Source organism: Salvelinus alpinus, chromosome 30 (genome assembly GCF_045679555.1).
Source record: "Salvelinus alpinus chromosome 30, SLU_Salpinus.1, whole genome shotgun sequence".
In the NCBI taxonomy this organism is placed as follows: Eukaryota; Metazoa; Chordata; class Actinopteri; order Salmoniformes; family Salmonidae; genus Salvelinus; species Salvelinus alpinus.
In genome coordinates this window covers 29,939,171-29,965,591 of record NC_092115.1, presented here as the reverse complement: position 1 = coordinate 29,965,591, position 26,421 = coordinate 29,939,171, and the positions used below count along the sequence as shown (strand labels likewise).

The 26,421-nt window shown below is 41.9% G+C and overlaps 2 protein-coding genes across 14 annotated transcripts in view; one reads left to right on the top strand and one right to left on the bottom strand.

The window, feature by feature from the left end:
• Positions 1-13,247: 13,247 nt before the first annotated feature.
• LOC139560191 (proteasome subunit alpha type-7) lies at positions 13,248-26,342 on the bottom strand. 2 transcript variants are annotated; one of them, XM_071376753.1, is made up of 8 exons: positions 26,278-26,342; positions 24,368-24,809; positions 24,000-24,126; positions 22,010-22,134; positions 14,386-14,508; positions 14,028-14,147; positions 13,790-13,852; positions 13,248-13,682 (listed from the first exon to the last, which is right to left on the bottom strand). In XM_071376753.1, the coding sequence occupies exons 2-8, from the start codon at positions 24,467-24,469 to the stop codon at positions 13,587-13,589; spliced, it is 756 nt and encodes a 251-aa protein (XP_071232854.1). In that variant the 5' UTR covers positions 24,470-24,809; positions 26,278-26,342; the 3' UTR covers positions 13,248-13,586. The 2 variants fall into 2 exon arrangements, with proteins under 2 accessions (XP_071232854.1, XP_071232853.1); XM_071376752.1 differs by lacking the exon at positions 26,278-26,342 and adding an exon at positions 26,129-26,187.
• Positions 18,284-26,421, top strand: part of LOC139560190 (protein SSXT-like) — a 31,371-nt gene continuing 23,233 nt past the window's right edge. Inside the window, exons 1-3 of one of the 12 annotated variants that reach the window (XM_071376749.1) lie at positions 18,284-20,235; positions 26,014-26,090; positions 26,244-26,328. In XM_071376749.1, the coding sequence (XP_071232850.1) occupies positions 26,050-26,090; positions 26,244-26,328 (126 nt within the window). In that variant the 5' untranslated portion in view covers positions 18,284-20,235; positions 26,014-26,049. The other 11 variants (XM_071376748.1, XM_071376743.1, XM_071376739.1 and 8 more) reach the window with 11 other exon arrangements.

Genomic DNA, 26,421 nt, shown 5'->3' with positions numbered 1-26,421 from the left:
CAAACATGCAACCTTGACACAGACCTAGACATAGAACAGAACTAGACAATGACCCAACAAAAACCTGATGCCTATGGCTGCCTAAAATATGGCTCCCAATCAGAGACAAATGAACGACATCTGTCTCTGATTGAGAACCACTCAGGCAACCATAGACAACCCTAGACACATACACTCAACCATAGACATACCTAGAAACATACACACAACCATAGACACAGCTAGACAACTATACTAAACATAAACCCAACTACTCTAATACCCAACACCCCCCTTTTCCATATAACCACCCGAAACGAGACAAAACACAAACATTCCCCATGTCACACCCTGACCTAACTAAAATAATAAAGAAAACAAAGATAACTAAGGCCAGGGTGTGACAGTAGTATTATTACCAGGGGCAGTCATAGCACCGTTGAAGACACACAGAAGGCAGAGGAGGTTGCCTTTTGGCTGAGTTATCACTTCCTTTCCTCTCCTCCTATCTCCTTCTTTATCTGCCAGGATCAGTTCTTAGCCCTGCCAGTTTCTCCTCCTGCCTGCCCGTGTCCTCTGGAGAGAGGTGGCTCTCAGCTGGGGAGAGGCGCCAGGGGCTACGCACTTTTCTCCATTGTGTGGAGAGACACACGTAGGACATGGGAGACTAGATCTGTGCTGGTGGAGAGAGAGAGAGAGCATCTCGGGGTTATTCTTTCTTTTAGTTTATATTTTTTTGTCTGTCGGACCTTTGCTCAACATGATTACAGATCTGATCTCATTTGATAGGTGAAAGCATCACGATGATAATCTAATTTGAATCCTATCCAAATCTGTCAGATCACTGAAATCAAGTGGAACAATACAACTAAAATGTAAAGTGTTGGTCCCATGTTTCATGAGCTGAAATAAAAGATCCCAGAATGTTCCATATGCACAAAAAGCTTATTTCTATCATTTTGTGCACCAATTTGTTTACATCCCTGTTAGTGAGCATTTCTCCTTTTCCAAGATAATCCATCCACCTGACAGGTGTACATATCAAGAAGCTGATTAAACAGCATGATCATTACACCGGTGCACCTTGTGCTGGGGACAATAAAGTGCAGTTTTGTCACACAATATAATGCCACAGATGTCTCAAGTTTTGAGGGAGCACGCAATTTGCATGCTGACTGCACGAATGTCCACTAGAGCTGTTTCCAGATAATTTAATATTCATTTATCTACCATAACCCGCCTCCAATGTCGTTTTAGAGAATTTGCCAATACGTCCAACTGGCCTCACAACTGCAGACCACGTGTAACCACGCCAGCCCAGGACCTCCACATCCAGCTTCTTCACCTGCGGGATCGTCTGAGACCAGCCACCCGGACAGCTGATGAAACTGAGGAGTATTCCTGCCTGTAATAAAGCCCTTTTATGGGGAAAAACTACTTCTGATTGTCTGGGCCTGGCTCCCCAGTGGGTGGGCCTATGCCCTCCCAGGCCCACCCATGGCTGCGCCCCTGCCCAGTCAAGTGTAATCCATAGATTAGGGCCTAATGAATTTTTAAAAATTCAAACTGATTTCCTTATATGAACTGTAACTCAATAAAATCATTGAAATTGTTGCATGTTGCATTTATATTTTTGTTCAGTATATACAGTGGGGAGAACAAGTATTTGATACACTGACGATTTTGCAGGTTTTCCTACTTACAAAGCATGTAGAGGTCTGTAATTTTTATCATAGGTACACTTCAACTGTGAGAGACGGAATCTAAAACAAAAATCCAGAAAATCCCATTGTATGATTTTAAAGAAATTAATTTGCATGTTATTGCATGACATAAGTATTTGATACATCAGAAAAGCAGAACTTAATATTTGGTACAGAAACATTTGTTTGCAATTATAGAGATCATACGTTTCCTGTAGTTCTTGACCAGGTTTGCACACACTGCAGCAGGGATTTTGGCCCACTCCTCCATACAGACCTTCTCCAGATCCTTCAGGTTTCGGGGCTGTCGCTGGGCAATACGGACTTTCAGCTCCCTCCAAAGATTTTCTATTGGGTTCAGGTCTGAAGACGGGCTAGGCCACTCCAGGACCTTGAGATGCTTCTTACGGAGCCACTCCTTAGTTGCCCTGGCTGTGTGTTTCGGGTCGTTGTCATGCTGGAAGACCCAGCCACGACCCATCTTCAATGCTCTTACTGAGGGAAGGAGGTTGTTGGCCAAGATCTCGCGATACATGGCCCCATCCATCCTCCCCTCAATACGGTGCAGTCGTCCTGTCCCCTTTGCAGAAAAGCATCCCCAAAGAATGATGTTTCCACCTCCATGCTTCACGGTTGGGATGGTGTTCTTGGGGTTGTACTCATCCTTCTTCTTCCTCCAAACACGGCGTGTGGAGTTTAGACCAAAAAGCTCTATTTTTGTCTCATCAGACCACATGACCTTCTCCCATTCCTCCTCTGGATCATCCAGATGGCCATTGGCAAACTTCAGACGGGCCTGGACATGCGCTGGCTTGAGCAGGGGGACCTTGCGTGCGCTGCAGGATTTTAATCCATGACGGCGTAGTGTGTTACTAATGGTTTTCTTTGAGACTGTGGTCCCAGCTCTCTTCAGGTCATTGACCAGGTCCTGCCGTGTAGTTCTGGGCTGATCCCTCACCTTCCTCATGATCATTGATGCCCCACGAGGTGAGATCTTGCATGGAGCCCCAGACCGAGGGTGATTGACCGTCATCTTGAACTTCTTCCATTTTCTAATAATTGCGCCAACAGCTGTTGCCTTACACCAAGCTGCTTGCCTATTGTCCTGTAGCCCATCCCAGCCTTGTGCAGGTCTACAATTTTATCCCTGATGTCCTTACACAGCTCTCTGGTCTTGGCCATTGTGGAGAGGTTGGAGTCTGTTTGATTGAGTGTGTGGACAGGTGTCTTTTATACAGGTAACGAGTTCAAACAGGTGCAGTTAATACAGGTAATGAGTGGAGAACAGAAAGGCTTCTTAAAGAAAAACTAACAGGTCTGTGAGAGCCGGAATTCTTACTGGTTGGTAGGTGATCAAATACTTATGTCATGCAATAAAATGCAAATTAATTTCTTTAAAATCATACAATGGGATTTTCTGGATTTTTGTTTTAGATTCCGTCTCTCACAGTTGAAGTGTACCTATGATAAAAATTACAGACCTCTACATGCTTTGTAAGTAGGAAAACCTGCAAAATCAGCAGTGTATCAAATACTTGTTCTCCCCACTGTATGTAAGTGGACATGAATAAGTAGACAGGGGCCGTGTCAAAAAGTCTGTCTTACCTACTACTAAAACCAGATACTGTGTACTAATCGTACTGCATACTATTTAGAACGCACTGTTTAGTAAAAACGAATGCAGTAAGCAACAAATATCAACATACTAGGCTCGTCCATACTGACAATGTATCATCAAATGCAGAATTGCTTTTATTCCAGCCATTCATAATTTTGGTACAGCAGGTCACCTTATGCTGTCAAACACACGTGGGTCTCGAAAGACGATTCTCTTCCTCAACAGCATGCAACGAATTGCACTAGACGAAAAGTCGGAATGAGTACGACATCCTGGAATTTAAAGCATACTGTCACGTATACTCCCTCTCCGGCCTCTAGGTCATCAGGCTGCTGATTATCCCGCACACCTGTCACCATCGTCATCGTTGCACCAGCTGTCAGAGCAGCTCACAGATTACTGCACCTGTACATAGCCCATCTATAATTTAGCCCAAACAACTACCTCTTCCCCTACTGTATTTATTTATTTATTTTGCTCCTTTGCACCCGATTATTTCTATTTCTACTTTGCACATTCTTCCACTGCAAATGTACCATTCCAGTGTTTTACTTGCTATATTGTATTTACTTCGCCACCATGGCCTTTTTTTGCCTTTATCTCCCTTATCTCACCTCATTTGCTCACATTATATATAGACTTATTTTCTACTGTATTATTGACTGTATGTTTGTTTTACTCCATGTGTAACTCTGTGTTGTTGTATGTGTCGAACTGCTTTGCTTTACCTTGGCCAGGTCGCAATTGTAAATGAGAACTTGTTCTCAACTGGCCTACTTGGTTAAATAAAGGTGAAATAAAATAAAAAATATATTAAAAAATTGTCAAGTGCACCAGCACCTAATGACACTCACCTGGACTCCATCACCTCCTTGATTATCTTCCCTATATCTGTCACTCCCCTTGGTTCTTTCTTCAGGTGTTTTTGACTCTGTTTCATGTCGGTGCGTGTTTTGTGTTTCTTGTTTTCTTTCTTTATTAAAAAACTCACTCCCTGTACTTGCTTCCCCACTTGTTATACATACAACATTGCTAAATGTCACATACTATAAAATGTTCTATTTTCGCACACCCAAAATGTCTATTTAGAACGCAAGTACGGGTATTCAGACACGGTCAGTGTAGTTCAAAATTATTATGGACACTGAATGAACAAGATCATACAATTAGCTATATTTGTTTGGCAGTAATACTGATACTGAAGGCATTCAGATTCCTGTGATAACATTGCTGAAGACAGATGTGCTCATTCTACTTGTGACGCCATATTTGTATCTTTCTGCTTCATTGGCAGGATACATCTTCCCACATAGACAGGTGTGAGTTGAGGGGTTGTGAGGCAAGCTAATGATCTTACCACAAACTCAGACTCTCAGGTCTCTCCTGTGAAAGTGATGCTTTCAGTGACTGTTTGTTTAAAAGCTGACAGGCTACAAGAGTCTCCGTGACAACGCCTATTCATCCCACAGAGTGTCAGGGAGAGAAAGAGATACCATAGGTGAGATTGTTCATTGAAATCCATTCTAGGGGCATTGCCACAGTCTATTCAATAGTTCAAGCTTATACCTTTGGCTTTGAATCGTCTATAGAAGGTCCCAGTTGTAATTGGAGAATTCACTCAGTCAGATAATGAATGAATGCTGATGTTTTCATCACAGCACAGCAGTATAACCCTGATTTGAATTATACATCTCACTCAGCAGATTCTTTCCCTCCGTTCGGCTAATTTAGATTGAGATCCTTCCAGGCTTCCCCCCATCTTTCATTTCCCTCCCTCCTTTCCTCCCTACCCTCTCCTCTCTGCCTCCCATCAGCCCTCTCTTTGTGAGAAAAAAAGGAGGAAGCCGAAAAAAATAACTAATGTCTGTGACTTTCTTGCCCTCCAGCACATGAAGCCCTCTTTTATTTTGATCATCGCAGCACAATGGATTCATGCCATTCTGGCAACTTTATTCAGTATCAGCCTAAATTTACATACTGCTTAACAAGTTGCTGTGGATGCCTCTGATCAAAGTGCTTTTGGAAATCTTTCTCATCACATTTTCTTTTCTGATTGCATACTGAAGACAGGCATGTTTAACTTCGGGGTGCATAAAGGTAACCTCAGTGCTGCACAAGCCCAAATGTCATCCAGCAAGGAGGGTGCATGTCCAGAGGACAAATATAATGTAATCTAAGCAGTATACAGCATGTGTGTGTGGTGGGGGGGGGGGGGGGGGGGTCATGTGTCATTTTTGGTGCTGAAGGGCTGAGACCTGCCTTCAGGCTTGTCCTCCCTGTCAGAGGCACTCAGCTATCTGCACACGCACACACACACACACACACACACACACACACACAATAACACACACACACACACACACTCTGACAAACATAATATTACACACATTTCCATATGATACCGTAATGATAGACCTCCCAAAAAGAACATGACAGTTAAAAACACAAAATGTACTTATTTCAACTGTCCAATTCAATTAATTTTTATTAAAGGCCTCAAGTGTCTCACACCATGACTGGGAGGGAAAGAATATGTCCGACAAGTAATAGAATGACAGGCATTTTGTGTGGTGAAGATAATATGAGAGTGAGACAAAGGGAGAGCATGAACAGAAAGCAGCAGGTCCTGAATCAAGCCATCCAACAGTCAGGTCAGGGGAGCCTTTAAACCAATAGCCCTGAACATTTCCATGGGGAATGTAGAGGATACTGCAGTCAATTCTCATGGAAATACACTAGCCACACATTTACCATGTTACATTCATGAGAATGCTTGGCTACTAGAGTGCACAGTACAATTGAAAACATTAAATAATGGAGCGGAGAGAGAGAGATAAAATTGATTTAAAAATACAATGAAAAGAGGGTGTGTGGGTGGAAAGAGAGGATTCGTGGGAATGTGAGATTGCACCCACCTCAGGCCATCGAATTATCCTATGGGTCGATGGTTCCTCCTTATGCGTTGGCTGACATTTTGCTGTAACCTCATTCCGTGTAATTCTATGTGATGTGTGTGACTGACTTCTGCCACGGCCCTGAGAGGCCAAGCACCCCCGGGCTACTGCTTCCTGCCCCACGGCATCATGGGAATTGTTTACTTAGCCCTGTCTGCTCCTTTTTGCCAATCTCTCCTTCCTTTATTTTTTACCCCCTCTCTCTAGTTTTCCATGCCTTCTTGCTCCCTCCCTCTAGTTCTCTCTCCCTGTGTATCTGATAGTATCATCTTTCATTTAGAAGAGGATGTACTCGTATTCTTCTCCAGTGAGACCAAAACCATTGTATGTTGACTCTTGAGGGGTAACAGTAAACCAGCCCTTTAGTCTGTTAACACTGAACTGTTAGTGTTCCAAAACCCATTCAACACACACAAAGGCCAAGGCTATCAATGCAGCTTGTTGTATCATTTACGCCACTGTGTATGTTCGCAACTGTGGTGACATTGACAGAGGGCGTGTTCACGAGGCGAAGATAGATACTTTGCAGACCTATGAATGAATGATGTGGGAGAAATATGTGAAAATGACTGTAGTCATTATCTTCGGAACTATAATAGGGGATCACATACGTGATTACACGCATGTCTTAGGACCACACACGTACTTCCAATTTGTCCATCCTTTATTTGGTGGTATAACCATAACCCTGTAGGGAATGAGTGAAGGCTAGCGGTTCAGATCGCTAGCCTTCACGGATAATGGTGTTTATATCTGTCAACAAGTGACAAGCAGAAAAGGGACAGTGTTGAGAGTGTAGCCTTTCATGACCCAACACACTATGACAGCTTGGCCATGGCTGCAGGACTTTAGCCTTGTTTTTTTTTTTCTTCTGACAGTTTTAAGCAAACACAACTCTCCCTCTCTCTCTCTATATATATATATTTTGTCTCTCTCTTTCTATATATATATATTTTGTCTCTCTCTCTCTATATATATATATATATCTCCCTCTCTCTCTCTCTATGGATTCAATTGTTCTTAAAGCCTTTTAGGCTCTATGTTAAAGCGCAGAGCGACACAAACATGTCAGAAGCCAGTATATTCAGCTAGCTGTTAGCTAGACTCATACTGTAAGCCTTAATGACAAAAGTGAGATGAAAGTGTAACTGATATGAACATACTGCTTTTATGCAACACTGCACCCGGCTGGTGATGAGTGGTACTGGCTCCATTGATTTCAGCGGAACAGAAGCACTCTGTAAGAGAGGAGGACTGATATAACCTTAGCCTTAGCTCCCAGGGGTTGTGTGTCTGTGTGTGTGTCTCTCTGTCTGTGTGTGTGTTTTGCCCTTGAAGCAGTTATCTTATCTGGACCTGGGGACATTCCACACTGATCATTTCAAACATCCCAAGAGGGGCCTGCTTTGAAATACAGCCAAGGGGGTAACACATTAGAATGACAAAATGTAGATCCCCAACCTGCGCTGTCTGCAATGTGCACTGTATATGAATTGAAATCAACATGACAGGAAGCTACATTGATTTTGTTATTATTAGGAAAAAGTGCAGCAGACTCATACTACAGGCAGTTTCCATCTATTTTGTATGCATTCAAGTAACATTAAAGTCTATTAATTCAAACGCATAAATATACTGTGTTGAGAGTATGTGTGTTGAGTTCTCTGTGTGTGTGTGTGTGTGTGTGTGTGTGTGTGTGTGTGTGTGTGTGTGTGTGTGTGTGTGTGTGTGTGTGTGTGTGTGTGTGCGTGTGTGTGTGTTGATGTACATTTTTATTTAGTTTGCAATGTCTTCTAAGTGTAGTCCGCAATATAAGAATGCTATTGGTTTGTGAGGTGTGTGTGTACATCTCATACTGTTTAGGCTACTGTGTTGTCAGTAGTCTAAAAAACGCAATATGTTTGCACAATTGGTTTGTGAGGTACATTAAGAGAGTGTGTGTGTGTGTGTGTGTACACTGTAATGCACTCAGTCTACAGCCTTGGGCACTGTGCATTCTTGCTTTGAGAGCACATGTCCCCGGGCCTTGTTCCTCCGTCGATGACCTCTGGTGGAGCCATTATTTTCTGCATTAATGACGAACAGCAGCCAGCCAGTGATGGGCTTTGTCCCCAGGCAAAGTAGCTCGTTCTGATTATGGGCAACAACAACGGCAGGCAGCGAAAAACAAAGAGAAACTCTTCCCACAAGCAGTTCAAACAGAACTAGGAGCAGCAGCCAGCTTTGGCATTAGAAACATAAGCTGTTCTCGGTCTATTGACAAGATGGATCTAGATAACCTCTGTGTCTGAAGGGATTACCCTTAGTGAACTTGGAGAAAGTTAAGAAAGTAGCTTATTTTGTTGCTCCTTTGTAATTTGTCTTCACTTTCAACCACTACCACAAGAATCAGAAAAGCAGTGTTTGTCTGTTGTCTGTTTCTGTCAGAATAAGAATTTTGCGCTTCTGACATACTGAGCTTCAACAGCTCAAGCTACAACTGATTGAAATACAAAATGTGTGTGGGGTTTGGATTAAAAAAATGGAAAGCTCATTCTTGATTAGCACACATATGCACTACCATTGTACTTAAAACATTGAAGAACTGAGTTTGATAAATAATTGAACAACCTATACATTTATAGTAGGGTTATAAAAGATTCTCCTGAAATTAACGGATTCATACTCACACATCTATAACCCACACAAACAACGCAAATTGCAGACAAATAGCAGTTTCTTTTGCCATGGCACCCACTCAGGAAATCCTGTCTGGGGGAGATGACTCTAAATGAAGGACTTTACCATTCACCATTATGTCTTTGGTGAGAGTCACAGGGACCCCCCGGGGCTTCTCAGCAACGCTCGGCAGCACAACTTTTCAAAGGGCTCCAGATTAAAGTCACTGAAGTTTCCCCACTGGGGTCTGAGGCCAGGATCCCATTAAGCAGGCCTACTACACCGGCGGCCATAATTGTGTCTTTGAGAATTCAGAGCAGCGGTTGCTTGATAAGCAAATTTAGGGTGAAATAAAAGAAGGGGGTGAGGCAAGAAAGGAGAGAAGAGGCATACGGACACTTCCCTTGGTCCATCACTAATTTGTTGTAAAGCCCTCATGCAGTCGTTGTAATTTTATTTTAAAATCTTCACTGTATGTCTAATACACCAATGTGTGTGTTTATTTAATGAAAATAACTATAAAATAAAAACATGTATTTATTTCCCTGAGCCTCCTTTGACCCTTGAAATGCTGTCTTGATCTTGTGGGCGTTAGGAAACAAATGTGAATATATTTACATACACAGCCCTGATTGGCTGATAGGATGGTCTAGAGTCCACCCCCTTGCCCAGATGAAAAGTAATCTGTCTATTATAATTAGATCACATTGTGACGTCATGATGTGGGCTAAAAGTTCCATCCCACCTGAACAGGCTGAAATTCCAGGCATGTTTTCAAACAGCTCTTACACAAAAAGGGCATTATCATAATTTCCACAATTTCAGAGTGTTATACGCCGAGTCGATATTTACGCCATAAAAAGGAATTCTCCTCAACCACACCCACAAATTGGGGAAAACAAACATTAATTCTTTCCCATTGACAATGGGAAGCTGTAGATTTTTTGTTATACAGAAATAAAAGCTGAAAAGCTGCTGTGTTGTTCAATGTACATGCTCCCATGTAGGGAAATAGAGGCCTCGAGAACAGCCCTGTGGCTTCAGGCTATTTGGAGTGGGAAATGTGGCGACCTGGGATTCAAGTAGGCTACGTCTAGCTAGCTATATTGGTGGAAAATATTTATCACAGGTAAGACATTTAACTTGTTACTTTAGACCGTTTGTAACTCCACTCACTACTTGTAGCTGTATAGCCCATTAACTCCACTCACTACTTGTAGCTGTATAGCCCATTAACTCCACTCACTACTTGTAGCTGTATAGCCCATTAACTACACTCACTACTTGTAGCTGTATAGCCCATTAACTACACTCACTACTTGTAGCTGTATAGCCCATTAACTCCACTCACTACTTGTAGCTGTATAGCCCATTAACTACACTCACTACTTGTAGCTGTATAGCCCATTAACTACACTCACTACTTGTAGCTGTATAGCCCATTAACTACACTCACTACTTGTAGCTGTATAGCCCATTAACTACACTCACTACTTGTAGCTGTATAGCCCGTTAACTCCACTCACTACTTGTAGCTGTATAGCCCATTAACTCCACTCACTACTTGTAGCTGTATAGCCCATTAACTCCACTCACTACTTGTAGCTGTATAGCCCATTAACTCCACTCACTACTTGTAGCTGTATAGCCCATTAACTACACTCACTACTTGTAGCTGTATAGCCCGTTAACTCCACTCACTACTTGTAGCTGTATAGCCCATTAACTACACTCACTACTTGTAGCTGTATAGCCCATTAACTACACTCACTACTTGTAGCTGTATAGCCCATTAACTACACTCACTACTTGTAGCTGTATAGCCCGTTAACTCCACTCACTACTTGTAGCTGTATAGCCCGTTTGTTTGTGCTGTTGGTCTTGTTCTAGGCGCAACGTTCCAATACAGACTGGGACTATTTTGACATCATAGCAGGAAGATCACATGTACAGTTGAAGTTGGAATTTACATACACCTTAGCCAAATACATTTAAACTCAGTTTTTCACAATTCCTGACATTTAATCCTAGTAAAAATTCCCTGTCTTATGTCAGTTAGGATCACCACTTTTTTTTAAGAATGTGAAATGTCAGAATAATAGTTGAGAGAATTATATATTTCAGCTTTTACTTCATTCATCACATTCCCAGTGGGTCAGAAGTTTACATACACTCAATTAATATTTGGTAGCATTGCCTTTAAATGGTTTAACTTGGGTCAAACGTTTCGGGTAGCCTTCCACAAGCTTCCCACAATAAGTTGGGTGAATTTAGCCCATTCCTGCTGACAGAGCTGGTGTAAATGAGTCAGGTTTGTAGGCCTCTTGCTCGCACACACTTTTTCAGGTCTGCCCACACATTTTCTATGGGATTGAGGTCAGGGCTTTATGATGGCCACTCCAATACCTTGACATTGTTGTCCTTAAGCCGTTTTGCCACAACTTTGGAAGTATGCTTGGGGTCATTGTCCATTTGGAAGACCCATTTGCGACCAAGCTTTAACTTCCTGACTGATGTCTTGAGATGTTGCTTCAATATATCCACATAACTTTCCTACCTCATGATGCCATCTATTTTGTGAAGTGCACCTGCAGCAAAGCACCTGCAGGAAAGCACCCCCACAACATGATGCTGCCACCCCCGTGCTTCACGGTTGGGATGGTGTTCTTCGGCTTGCAAGCATCTCCCTTTTTCCTCCAAACATAACGATGGTCATTATGGCCAAACAGTTCTATTTTTGTTTCATCAGACCAGAGGACATTTCTCCAAAAAGTACAATCTTTGTCCCCATGTGCAGTTGCAAACCGTAGTCTGGCTTTTTAATGGCGCTTTTGGAGCAGTGGCTTCTTCCTTACTGAGCGGCCTTTCAGGTCATGTCGATATAGGACTTGTTTTACTGTGGAAATAAATACTTTTGTACCCGTTTCCTCCAGCATCTTCACAAGGTCCTTTGCTGTTGTTGCGGGATTGATTTGCACTTTTCACACCAAAGTACATTCATCTCTAGGAGACAGAACACATCTCCTTCCTGAATGGTGAGACGGCTGAGTGGTCCCATGGTGTTTATACTTGCGTACTATTGTTTGTACAGATGAACGTGCTACCTTCAGGTGTTTGGAAATTGCTCCCAAGTATGAACCAGACTTGTGGAGGTCTACAATTTTTTTCTGAGATCTTGGCTAATTTCTTTTGATTTTCCCATGATGTCAAGCAAAGAGGTACTGAGTTTGAAGGTAGGCCTTGAAATACATCCATAGGTACACCACCCATTGACTCAAATGATGTCAATTAGCCTATCAGAAGCTTCTAAAGCCATGACATAATTTTCTGGAATTTTCCAAGCTGTTTAAAGGCACAGTCAACTTAGTGTATGTGAACTTCTGACCCACTGGAATTGTGATACAATGAATTATAAGTGAAATAATCGGTCTGTAAACAATTGTTGGGAAAATTACTTGTGTCATGCACAAAGTAGATGTCCTAACCGACTTGCCAAAACTATAGTTTCTCAACAATAATTTTTTGGAGTGGTTGAAAACCGAGTTGTAATGACTCCAACCTAAGTGTATGTAAACTTCCGACTTCAACTGTAACTGCACTACCTTTTAAATGACTATGTAAGAGATGAGCACATCATAAAGCAGTCTGTCTGGGGCCTGGGCTACTCTTCATTCGCTGTATGAGTGATATTCCTAAAGAATGCTGGTAAATGGAAACATTGCCTTTATGGATGTTGAGTCTACTACTGCCTCTGCCGGAGTGAGGAATAACAGTGATCTTTTTGTATACTGCTGGGTAGGATACTGAAGTGAAGATAAAATTACATTGTAATTTCTTCATATTGATCCTCTATGTCAAACTAAGCCTTCATTATCCCCCACGATGAAATCAGGGAAGGGACTGTGGATCTGTCTCTGTCTGTCCATTAGTCACATGACATCTCAGACAGCAGTAGCTCGATTGACAAAACATGGGTGAACGATGTGTCCTGCCACAGAGATCCGGCATGTACAAAATTACACTGATTGGACCAAGGCTTAAGCTATAGTAGTTAACTGAAATTTGTTAGTCACACGCAATATCTAAATAGGTCCAAGAGGGGGGCTGAACCATTCATGGGGGTGATATATACTGTTGCATTGTTGATTCTTGACATAGTTGGTATAATGCTGTTCCGATTCCATTTTCTACAGTATTTTTTAAATTATTATCTGCGATTGGGTGCTCGACTTCACTACAGACATATTTTAGCATCAACACACACAACAAAGATAACATGAATCAAAAGAAAATAAACTCTCCCTATAACCCGATGAATTAATAAAAACAAAAAGGTACATAAACAAGTTGACTTTATTAAGTATGTCGATCTATTAACATTCACTTCAAATAAGTTCAATGAATAAAAATAACATACTGTTCTTAAAAGAGGGCAGAGGTGAGATCTCCAAGTTCTGAATCCTAACTTGAGATCCACACAACTCAACTTCCACAAACTATGCATTGATGGCAATGCCGGTGGGATATTTATGTGAAAATTCAACATACGAACCTTAGTGTGTGACATGAAAGCTATATTTGGGCCTATAAACCTTGACACTTTCCTATATTTACCAACCAAATACGCTGCCTTTACCCAAATGCTAAATGAAAGCCAGTGGTTGAGTAACGACTTCAAGTAGATTTCTTCTGCTTTTTCTTCTCTGCCTCATCTTCTTTCTCTTTCTCGATCTCAGCCACCAGGGTCTCAATTTCTTTGGACTCCAATAACTACATGGAGTAACAACAAAAGAAAAGAAACAATTAACCCATAGACAAAGACATGTGTAAAGCAGCAAATATTGGGACTAGACCACCAAACTCTTTGGTGAGGTTACCTTCAGTGGCTGGTTTCTTCTGATCACAGCGAGATCAATGTTCTTCCCACCAGACTGAACCACCTGTAAAACATAGTTCAAAAGGTCAAATGTACACAATGGATTTATGGATGGATTTGGCCATATTGAATACACAAATATAACTGTCTCAGACCTACAGAAGTGCCTAGGGGAGTAGGAAGTAGGCGTTAGGGGTCGGTTTGGAGTTTAGCATAAAAATGACAGTGTTTGACCTCACCTCAAGCAAGGCTTTGATTGCCAGCTTAATCGCCTCGTTGTCAGTGGCGATGGCTTCATCTGTGTAGTTCTTCTCCAGGAATTCCCTCACTGTCTTAGCACTGCGGCCAATTGCATTTGCCTGAACAAAGAGATGGGTAACAAATCAGTAACTGAGTATTTTTAAAACAATAAAATACCAATAGTGTGGTTTAAATACAGCTCAATAGCTAACGTTTATTTAAAAAACAGACCTCACAATTAAGACAAGAAAATCTCATTTTTGCAACGACACAATTCAGAGAATCATCATGGCTATGAAAAACGTTAAACATATTTATCTGTGGAGAAAGGTGAGGTATTTTTGTGGATTGCCTGACCTTCCATGCATGGTATGTTCCTGAGGGGTCAGTCTGATAGAGCCTGGGGGTCCCATCGTAGTCAAAACCCACGATCAACGCCGAGATGCCAAACGGTCTTCGTCCATTACTCTGAGTGTAACGCTAAAGAAAAATATAAAAAGCTGGCTATCTATGAAAATAAACAAACAGTCAAGTATCATATGGACTCTAGTTTACTCTACCAAACTGGGTACAAGGTAGCCTTGCATGCAGGTTTGGGGAGTAACGGATTACAAAACAACTAACAAAAATATTGTAATCAGATTAGATATACTTTTGAAAAACTAGATGATTACTTACTTTTCTCCCCAATTTCGTGGTATCCAATTGTTAGTAATTACTATCTTGTCTCATCGCTACAACTCCCGTACGGGCTAGGGAGAGACGAAGGTCGAAAGCCATGCGTCCTCCGAAACACAACCCAACCAAGCCGCACTGCTTCTTAACACAGCGCGCCTCCAACCCGGAAGCCAGCCGCACCAATGTGTAGGAGTAAACACTGTGCACCTGGCTACCTTGGTTAGCGCGCACTGCGCCCGGCCCGCCACAGGAGTCGCTGGTGCGCGATGAGACAAGGATATCCCTACCGGCCAAACCCTCCCTAACCACGACAGAGCCTGGGCGCGAACCCAGAGTCTCTGGTGGCGCAGCTATCGCGCTGCGATGCAGTGCCCTAGACCACTGCGCCACCCGGGAGGCCTAGAGTTACTTTTAAATTCCGTTTTTTTTTTTTTTACATTTATTTTCCTAATGACATTCAAATCAGCATTGAAAAAAGGCTTAAGTTTAAGTTTGTTATGTCTGAAAGAGTCTGACCACAAATCAGTCTGACCACAAATCAGAGACTAATATGATGACACACCAAAAGTGTTTGATGGATAGTTGGGCTCCCGAGTGGCGCAGCAGTCTAAGGCACTGCATCTCAGTGCTAGAGGCGTCACAACAGACCCTGGTTAAATTCCAGGCTGTATCACAACCGGCTGTGATTGGGAGTCCCATAGGGCGACACACAATTGGCCCAGCATCGGCCGGGGTAGACTGTCATTGTAAATAAGAATTTGTTCTTAACTGACTTGCCTAGGTAAATAAAGTTAAAAAAATATATATCTATAACAATCGTGGGAAAAGAGCAGGAATGGGCTTTTTGTAGGCTACAGTCCAAGTTACTGTATGTCTGCCAATGGTGCGACTGTCGCAATGGTGCGACTGGCTACCACAGCATTCTGCAGCGACACATCTGGTTTGGGCTTAGTGTGGCTATCATTTGTTTTTCAACAGGACAATGACCCTACACACCTCCAGGCTGTGTAAGGGCTATTTGATGAAGAAGGAGAGTGATGGAGTGCTGCATCAGTTGACCTGGCCTCAATAATCACCCGACCTCAACCCAATTGAGATGGTTTGGGATGAGTTGGACCGCAGAGTGAAGGAAAAGCAGCCAACAAGTGCTCAGAACTCCTTCAAGACAGTTGGAAAAGCATTCCAGGTGAAGCTGGTTGAGAGAATGCCAAGTGTGCAAAGCTGTCATCAAGGCAAAGGGTGGCTATTTGAAGAATCTTACATTTAAAATATATTTTGTTTAACAATTTTTGGTTACTACATGATTCCATGTGTATTATTTCATAGTTTTTATATCTTCACTATTATTCTACAATGTATAAAATAGCAACAATAAAAGACAAACCCTTGAATGAGTAGGTGTTCTAAAACTTATGACCGGTATTGTATTTTAACCCAATAATGGTTGAAATTAAGAAGTTTAAGCTGCTTATCAATCATTGTTTTTGCGACCAGGGTTATATTCCCGGCCAATGCATCAACATACGGGCAGCAGGTAGCCTAGTGGTTAGAGCTTTGGGCCGGTAACTGAAAAGTTGCTAGATTGAATCCCCGAGCTGACAAGGTAAAAATATGTTGTTCTGCCCCCTAAACTGACTTGTGAAATAAAATAAAAATATATTCGTTACGTAAACCGTTTAAGAACCAAAACGGAAGCAAACAGGGCAAAACGCAAGTTTCTATCCCTGTTAGTGAGCATTTCTCCTTTGCCAAGATAATCCATCTACCTGGCAGGTGTGGCATATCAAGAAGCTGATGAAACAGCATGATATTTACACAGGTGCAACTCGTGCTGGGGACAAAAGGACACTAAAATGTGCAGTTTTGTCACACCACAGATTTCTCAAGTTGAGGGAGGAGGCAATTAGCATGCTGACTGTAGGGATGTCCACCAGAGTTGTTGCTATGGAATTTAATGATAATTTCACTACCATAAACCACCAACGTCGTTTTAGAGAATTTGGCAGTACGTCCAACCGGCCTCACAACCGCAAACCACGTGTATGGTGTCGTGTGGGCGAGCGGTGTGCAGATGTCAACTTTGTGAACAGAGTGCCCCATGGTAGCGGTGGGGTTATGGTTTTGTCAGGCATTAGCTACGGACAACGAACACATTTTATCGATGGCAATTTGAATGCACAGAGATACCATGACGAGATCCTGAGGCCCATTGTCATGCCATTAATCCGCTGCCATCACCTCATGTTTCAGCATGGTAATGCACGGCCCCATGTCGCAAAGATCTGTATACAATTCCTGGAAACTGAAAATGTCCCAGTTCTTCCATGGCCTGCGTACTAACCAGGCCTGTCACCCATTAAGCATATTTGGGATGCTCTGGATCGGCGTGTACGACAGCGTGTTCCAGATCCCTCCAATATCAAGCAACTTCGCACAGCCGTTGAAGAGGAGTAGGACAACATTTCACAGGTCACAATCAAGTCTGATCAACACTATGCGAAGGATATGTGTCACGCTGCATGAGGCAAATGATGGTCACACCAGATACTGACTGGTTCTGATCAACGCCCCCACATTTTTTATTAAGGTATCTGTGACCAACAGATCTGTATTCCCAGTCATGTGATATCCATAGATTAGGGCCTAATGAATTTATTTCAATTGACTGATTTCCTTACATGAACTGTGACTCAGTAAAATATTTTAAATTGTTGCATTTATATTTTTGTTCAGTATAGTGTTAGACTCTGGGTTAAAATCGGGACAGTATTATACTACAGACATGTAAGTTGATTGGTTATTCGAATTTGTTTATTTTTGATTTAACATTTTGTTTTTGATTCACAATGTGAATCATGTGTTCGAAGGGAAAATGACCAGTTCCCTATGACCAGTTCCCTGGGATCCTTGTCCTTGGGTAAATATACAAATGTATTTTGTTCAGTCTGCATATAGAAGGAAAAATATGTCAATAAGGGACGACAGTTACTCCAAATGGATTGTGATATGTGTATTGCTGATTTAATTTTTGTCTCGATACAAATTTCACCAGATTGGAGTGTGGGATTCCTCGATGGGTTAGGGTGCTAACTTCCTGATCTGGTAACTCTTCCGAGAGGTCGCCAGTAAAATACATGAGTATGAACTCATTTTGAAAATGGTTTCAACAGTAACAGTATGTTATTATGCTCTTTCCTCTCTTGAGGTTATCATGGAAGGGGACATCAGATCGTGTCTTAATACATCGTAGGAATAATTTGACCACAAACAGTGTGTGTGAACCTCAAAACCCTCCCTAACCGGCTGAAGAAAGAGCGACAAAGGCGTTCAATGCGACAGCGACTTTTAACACTTCTATCTGAGTCTGAGCCAAACCTGGGTACGGGCGGCAGGAGTGCTGAGACCGCGTGTGTGGAGAGAGATAACGGCTCAAGTGAGAGACTCGTGTACGTGGGAGAAACGGATGTATCTATTTGGATATTGAAAATCGGGACATGATCAAGGGCCATCAAATGTGACAGGCAAGAGTTACATGTGCCGTTGGGAAGATGAACTGTAACGCTATCTGAAGAAGACACGCTAGAATGATAAGTGCCGGGAGGGGGGGGGGTCTACTCACTGCGAACAATTTAGACTAAGTATGCATTGAGATATCGCTCTTTCATTACCAGATCACTCACGACAGGAAAACAGGAACAAATGCGGGCTGTAATGAGAAGAGCTATTACCGGCAGTAAAAAAGTTCAGTTAATAAACGTACATTCTAACAGGGACGATGTGTGCTAGGTTGAGAGACTTGAATTCGAGTCATAGACTCAAAGTAAGCACTAAGGACTGTCATTCTGAATTTGGGTTAGATAATTTATAAAATGTTTTAGTTATGATTCGGATAGAGAGAGGGGCTCTAAAACGGTGCGGGGTGGGGGCACTGCAAAAATGTATTTGGCGTAGGGAGGCTCTAGAAACCTTATCTCTAAGAATCCTCCGACAGGGAGGTTGTTAGAGAACTCACTGGACGATAGCTTGGGTCAACCATGAAGGCTTTTTTTTGTTTTCTTTTGTTTTACCATGTCATCAGAATTTTAATGTTAAATCACAATACATATAGATGGCTGGAAGATACGGGACAATTAATTGCATACAATGCTCATAGTCTGTGTTTTGCGATAACACCCAAGGATGAAAATGAAGGAGAGGGCATGGAGACCAGCATCACATGGGTATAGAAAGTAATGGATGGACGGTTCTTTCCACAGTTTTAGTCGCATCAAGGGTGGTGTGAAGTTACTATACATGTACTTTTCTTCTCTTTCCTTTTCAAGTCAATGTGTTTTAAGGTTTTGTGGAACATAAGAGTGATCATTGTTCCAGAGGAACTGATGTATGTTGACTAATTGATTTGAGAATGTTTTAGTATGTTTGTGTAGAAGTGCATTAGGAGTAGTGACTAGTGTTTTATGGGTTAGATGGAATGATATATGCAAATGTATCTGCAGCAGGAGGTGAAGTACACGAGGCCTGTGTTTGAGACAGAATGTTTATATAGGGCTGTTAAGTGGGATGGAATGTGACTGCGGGGGAGATCTGTGGGGGCTCATAAATTAAGGTTGTGGTGATAGAGGGGTATCATTCCCAGAGACTATGTATATTGTTACAGGAAATAGCTCATAGGAGAGGGATGACTGCTAACTGTGCACAATATATAGGGACTATTATGGAGTTAAATTGAACATTACACAAACCCAGATCATGGTATTAGGTTGGATATTCTTCCAACTCATTAATCTCGTTCCCAATTTCTAACAGCCGGAAAACACTTGACAGATTACATGCAGTAGTTATTCTCACAGCAGTCGCCTGTACCCCTGCACACTGACTCGGTACCAGTGCCCCCTGTATATAGGCTTGTTATTGCTTTTCTTATTGTGTTACTTTTTATTATTACTTTTTATTTTAGCCTACTTGGTAAGTACTTTCTTCTTCTTAAACTGCACTGTTGGTTAAGGGCTTGTAAGTAAGCATTTCACGGTAAAGTCTACACTTTTTGTATTCGGCGCATGTCGCAAATAAAGTCTGATTTGATTTGTAGGGACAGTAATTGGAGGAGGCTATGGTCATGGGCCATGTTAGGAGTAGCAGGGGTTACTTTAGTAGCATTGTTTGGTTATCAGTTTATGAGGACTTATGCCAAATGGCTAGGTAGTTGGGAGACTGATGGGAGTGCCGGGGGCTGTTATTCAAATGCCACAAATTAGTGATCTTCCCATAAGTTGTCAGGAAATGACCCTTGCGTTGCAGTGTGTATATCCTCAGGTGAAAGCAGCACATGAGGAGCAGGAGATAACCGAGGCACGGGCTGAATTCTGGAGATTGACTGTACATCAAGATACACCAGGCAGGGATGTTGGGACAGCAATGTTCTGGTCTACACACAGTACTCCTTACAGCACCTGCAGCGGTAAAAATCGTCAGGTCTCTCCTCAGTGGGTGCATAGTTCTCACAGGAAGTGAGGTCCAGCTGCATAATGGGTGAGCTTGAAGACACCATGACTAAGGAAGCGGAGCTAAAGAGAGAGAGAGAGACTAGATTCCACCGTAGACATGCAGATTGGTTGGGTCTGGGAGCTACTTTAAACATAGTTGGGTTAGCTGCTTTATTGGTTAATGCATCATATAAAAGGATAGATGTGGGATAATTGTACTCTAAACAACATTTTGGAGGCATTGATATGAAAGTCTATACAGTGCTGAGTTACCTCAAGAAGATGTAGCGTTGATTAGGGATACACACTTGCCTATCAGGTGAGGTGCCTATCAGGTGGCAATGGAGGAGATTGGGAACAAAGTGAAAATGACATGGCTTGGGAACACCTCTCAGAACCTGGGGCCGGTAAGGGGAAGACTGGGCGAAAGCATTAGGAGGCTTTTAGGGCTTTCATTTTTGTGGAATCCAGCAGAAAAGTATACTGGAGGCATAGAGTCAGGTGAAGAGAGAGTGGGAATTGTCATGGTCTCAGACTTTGGTTTTCATGCATATATGCATATAGTTAATACTGTTATGTTTAGTGTTTCTCGTTGCTTTGCAAGTTTTGTGCTATCACTCTGTTGGGAACCAGAAGGAGAACGTTGAACTGGGACAAGTCAACAGACCCAGGGGACACGTTATAATCAGTGTTCTATGAGGACTGGAAATAAGATTGTGTATGGTGTGACCATAGAACAGAGGCCATAAGTCTCTGAGTTTGTAAACCTCACTGTGAATGTTAATTATGTTTATTTTTTGTTCATGTTTTACTAATGATTGTATGTCCATTTATAAGTAATTTTCAAGTGTATGTAATGTTGAACAGTATGGAGTTAAATGTTCAAAACAGGGGACTGTTTGGGTTCTGGGATTCTGGGTTAAAGTTGGAACATTATTATACTAGGAGACATGATACATCAGAAGTAATACTATAGTATCTGAGGAGTGATAGAGACTGATTTTTACATCAGAAGTTAATGGTTATCTGTAGGAGCCAGATGGCTTTGGAATGTGCTGGGTAGAGGGGAGGCAGTCACATGATTGCTATAGGTGATTCGGGTGGAGAGCTTTGGATTAGGCATCAAGGGGGTTGAAGTCAGGTCACCTTAAGGGAGAAGGAACGGTTTATTACCCTATCACTTCGTCTTCCTGTTGAACCATAAAAGATGTAAGGGTTGGAGAGAAGGAGGAGTGCATCTAAATTGGAGTATATAAACCTGTGGTGGTGGAAACATGTTTTGTCCAATGCAGCTGTATTGATCCTCTGGGAAGAATTAAACTTGGTTCAGCTTTCATAGTGTCCGTAGAGTTTTTACTCTGAGAATTAGAACCTAACAATAGTAACTGTAAAGGATTACATTCCGAATGTAACCTACCCAACCCTGGTTGCAAGCGCCGATGCTGTCACTCTTGGACAACATCATCACATTGACCCAACACAGAAAGTCCCCTCTGTGTCACTAATGTTGAATAAACTTGAACTTACTCTGCCAGTTGTCCAGGTGGTTGGTCTTTATGAAGTTGACAAAATATCCACAGGGAAGTCTTATTAAACAGACTTTTTAAACGTGGGTCTGCTACAGGTGCCTGACAAATTGCTTCCCCTCACATTAAAATATAAGTCTTATACAAGCCATCTCTTGCTTGTGTACATATGAGAGAGACTATTGGAGGGCTGTGACTTTCTGTTTTAGTGAAGTCTAATTGTTGAGTGGTGTCTGTCACGGATGGCAATAGCAAGTCGTTAGGTGCTGTTGTTAGAGGTGGTGTGTATTGTACCTGTTTCAGGGTGGCGATGTGTCGTGTGATGTACTCAACGGTGACTGGGTCCTCCACTGTGAGCCTGTGACTCTGGCACTCCACCCGAGCTCTGTTGATCACAATGCGGGCATCTGCTGTCAGACCTGACAGAGGCAGACAACTGGTTAAATAAGAGACAATAACAGCGAAACGTTCAGCTGGTTTGGCTATGAGCCACAGCAAACCAAACAATATTGAAACCAGACAAATGGCAGAAAAAAACTCCCTCGACAAAGCTTTACCTCTGGAAACAGCCATTACACAAATTGTTCTTGCTAGGCAATGTTAGCTACAGTTGAAGTCGGAAGTTTACATACACTTAGATTGGAGTCATTACAACTCGTTTTTCAACCACTCCACAAATCTCTTGTTAACAAACTATAGTTTTGGCCAGTATGTTAGGACATCTACTTTGTGCATGACAAGTAATTTTTTCAACAATTGTTTACAGACAGATTACTTTACTTATCATTCCCTGTATCACAATTCCAGTGGGTCAGAAGTTCACATACACTAAGTTGACTGTGCCTTTGGAAAATTTCAGAAAATTATGTCATGGCTTTAGAAGCTTCTGATAGGCTAATTGACATCATTCGAGTCAATTGGAGGTGTACCTGTGGATGTATTTCAAGGCCTACCTTCAAACTCAGTGCCTTGTTGCTTGACATCATGGGAAAATCAAAAGAAATCAGCCAAAACCTCAGAAAGAAAATTGTAGACCTCCACAAGTCTGGTTCATACTTGGGAGCAATTTCCAAATGCCTGAAGGTAGCACGTTCATCTGTACAAACAATAGTACGCAAGTATAAACACCATGGGACCACGCAGCCGTCATACCGCTCAGGAAGGAGACGCGTTCCCTCTCCTAGAGATGAACGTACTTTGGTGTGAAAAGTGCAAATCAATCCCAGAACAAAAGCAAAGGACCTTGTGAAGATGCTTCAGGAAACAGGTACAAAAGTATTTATCCGCAGTAAAATGAGTCCTATAACCTGAAAGGCCGCTCAGCAAGGTAGAAGCCACTGCTCCAAAAGTGACATAAAAAAGCAAGACTACGGTTTGCAACTGCACATGGGGAAAAAGATCGTACTTTTTGGAGAAATGTTCTCTGGTCTGATGAAACAAAAATAGAACTGTTTAGCCATAATGACCATCGTTATGTTTGGAGGAAAAAGGGGGAGGCTTGCAAGCCGAAGAACACCATCCCAACCGTGAAGCACGGGGGTGGCAGCATCATGTTGTGGGGGTGCTTTGCTTCAGGAGAGACTGGTTCACTTCACCAAATAGATGGCATCATGAGGATTGAAAATTGTGGATATATTGAAGCAACATCTCAAGACATCAGTCAAAGTTAAAGCTTGGTCGCAAATGGGTCTTCCAAATGGACAATGACACCAAGCATACTTCCAAAGTTGTGACAAAATGGCTTAAGGACAACAATGTCAAGGTATTGGAGTGGCCATCACAAAGCCCTGACCTCAATCCTATAGAAAATGTGTGGGCAGAACTGAAAAAGCGTGTGAGCAAGGAGGCCTACAATCCTGACTCAGTTACACCAGCTTTGTCAGGAGGAATGGGCCAAAATTCACCCAATTTATTGCAGGACGCTTGTGGAAGGCTACCTGAAACGTTTGACCCAAGTTAAACAATTTAAAGGCAATGCTACCAAATACTAATTGAGTGTATGTAAACTTCTTACCACTGGGAATGTGAGGAAATAAATAAAAGCTGAAATAAATCACTCTTATTCTGACATTTTACGTTCTTATAATAAAGAAGTGATCCTAACTGACCTAAAACAGGGAATTCTTACTAGGATTAAATGTCAGGAATTGTGAAAAACTGAGTTTAAATGTATTTGGCTAAGGTGTATGTAAACTTCCGACTTCAACTGTACTTACTTTGGTATGTCGTCTGATGATCAATATAACATGCAAATTAAATAATATGTAGTTAGCTAGTTAGATACCTGCGAATGCCATGCAAACATGTTCGTCTAGGGCGCAGATCTTGCGGACTGTTCTTTCCTCCTGTAGTTTGGCGACAGACTTCTTCTCAACTCCAAGGACAACAATGTCTTTGCCCCTGATGCCCACCTAAATTAGGAATGAATGGGGAAATGAAACAGTTAAGTAGTTCGACACTAGCTAAGTAATCTCACTGAAATTCAAGTAAATATTGCGTTAAACAACAGAACATGATAGCTAGCTAAATTGAGTTAGCTAGCAACTTTCTCCAACAGCATCACAATGTTACGTTAGCTAGCTATCTTATCATACATTAGCTACATAGTAGCTAAATGACACAGCTTACGTTAGCTTAGCTTCATAAACTTACAGCAGTGGAGCCTTTCTTCACAGCCTCTTGTGCATATTCCACCTGAAAAAGGTGACCGTCGGGAGAAAACACAGTGATCGCCCTGTCATATCTTGCTGCCATTATGTTTCTCGAAACAGATGTACTGAAATGTTTAAAAAGTGTTGCTAGCTACTCCGCTAGCGAATGTTTGCCAGCTAGTGTTGAGTGAGAGTGTAATCACAGGGCGCATGCGCTTCAATTTTGAGCATTTCACCAAGAAATTTTTCATAAATTCACAGATGCCTCTGCGACATTTTATTTTACACTTTAAAAACTCAACAGCATTTCATTGTTATCATAAGTGGTTCCGGGACTATAATAAGGGTTTAATACAGACGTTTTCAGCGCTGTTTGGACCCTTTCCGGGGGATACTATTTCCCATTCCCCTGTGGCCTTTGGGTTGAGTTTGGATGATTCCACCTTTGGACAGGGGTTGAAAACATCGTTTTGTTTTTATAAAAGTCTTAATTTTACCCCACAAAACAACAATACAATGCATTGACATGTTTTTCTAATTTCGATATATATATATATATATCTCATGAAGATATATTACATCTCAAGGGCATTATCGTTCAGCCCTTTAGTTGGCCGTGTTCGAGAGCATCAAAACGACTGCAGGCCACTGCCGACTTACTGATCTACAAAATCACGGTGGATCATAAATAATGACTCATTGTTGTTTGTAGATCAGTCAATCAGTCACAATTTTCCCATGATACATTGCGGATTTGATCCTCTCGAACACGGCCATGGACTACATCACAGAATAATATCAGATGTTGCTATTCTAAACTGTCTGCTTTGAGTTCTACAGATTTGTTAGTTGTTTAGTTGTATGTTTTAGCTTTATATGAAAACACCATGTCGGTGGCGTTTGCACCTCACAGACAACGTGGAAAGGGTGATATAACACCCGCTGGAATTCAAAAGGTAGCTAATTCATTTTTATCACGCACCGCAACAGAATGGAGGCGGATACAGCACCAGCTGCTGTTGTTAGCTAACTAGCTTAGCCAGCGGCCAGGTCGAACTGTAAAGAGGGAAATAGATGGTAACAATGTTGCTAGGGTAAAGCGCGGTCAATATGAACTTCGCGGTAGTGGGCAAATAATCTAAAAATAACTAACATGTTTAGTCGATTCGATGGACTAACATTGAATTTGTTTCTGATATAAATGGAAGCATAGGCTAAGGTTTTCTTAGCTAGTTGGATTGTTAGCGTCTTTTGTTAGCCAGGCACGCACAGGACTACTAGTATCTATGACATTGATTATAGCTAACTAACGTTGGAGAAAAAGGCAAAAGACCGGTTGACCAGCTAACTACGATGTTGCCATCAATTTCATGTACTACTGTACTCTCAAAGAACATATGATTTCATGAGTAGTCTGCATTGGAATGGGACAGCCGTTTGTCCTGCTGAAGTTCAACCAGTCAATACAAGCAACATTGTTTTCATGCATGTTTCCAATCCCCTTAAAATTGTATTTAGGCTACTGTATTCTCTCATATGTAACAGGCCCGAATGCAAACATTACTGGATAGGAAGATGCAGTTGTCTTCTATAGGCCTATCCACATGTTTTTCAGTTTTCTTCCCGTTTTGCTCTGTCATGTTTCAGTTACTGGATGAGAACAATCAGCTGATTCAATGTATAATGGATTTCCAGAGCAAAGGAAAGACCGCAGAATGTTCACAGTAAGTTATCATTTATGTATTATACAAAAGTTCCATACCTGATGTTCTTTCAGGTTGCACACTGTCATGCATGTAAGTTTTTGCAGTGTATTGATGGCCCATCTCCCTGTCTTTTAAATGTTAAAATGTGTTTTATGTTCGTTCTGTCAAAAGGTACCAACAAATGCTCCACAGAAATTTGGTTTACCTGGCCACGATAGCAGACTCCAATCAGAACATGCAGTCTCTGCTCCCTGCTGTGAGTATGGGTCCAGGGCGAAGGGCAGTGACGTAGGTGCTGATTCACTCTGACACATTTCTGCCAGAGAGAAAACATGAAGCGTACTGGAAT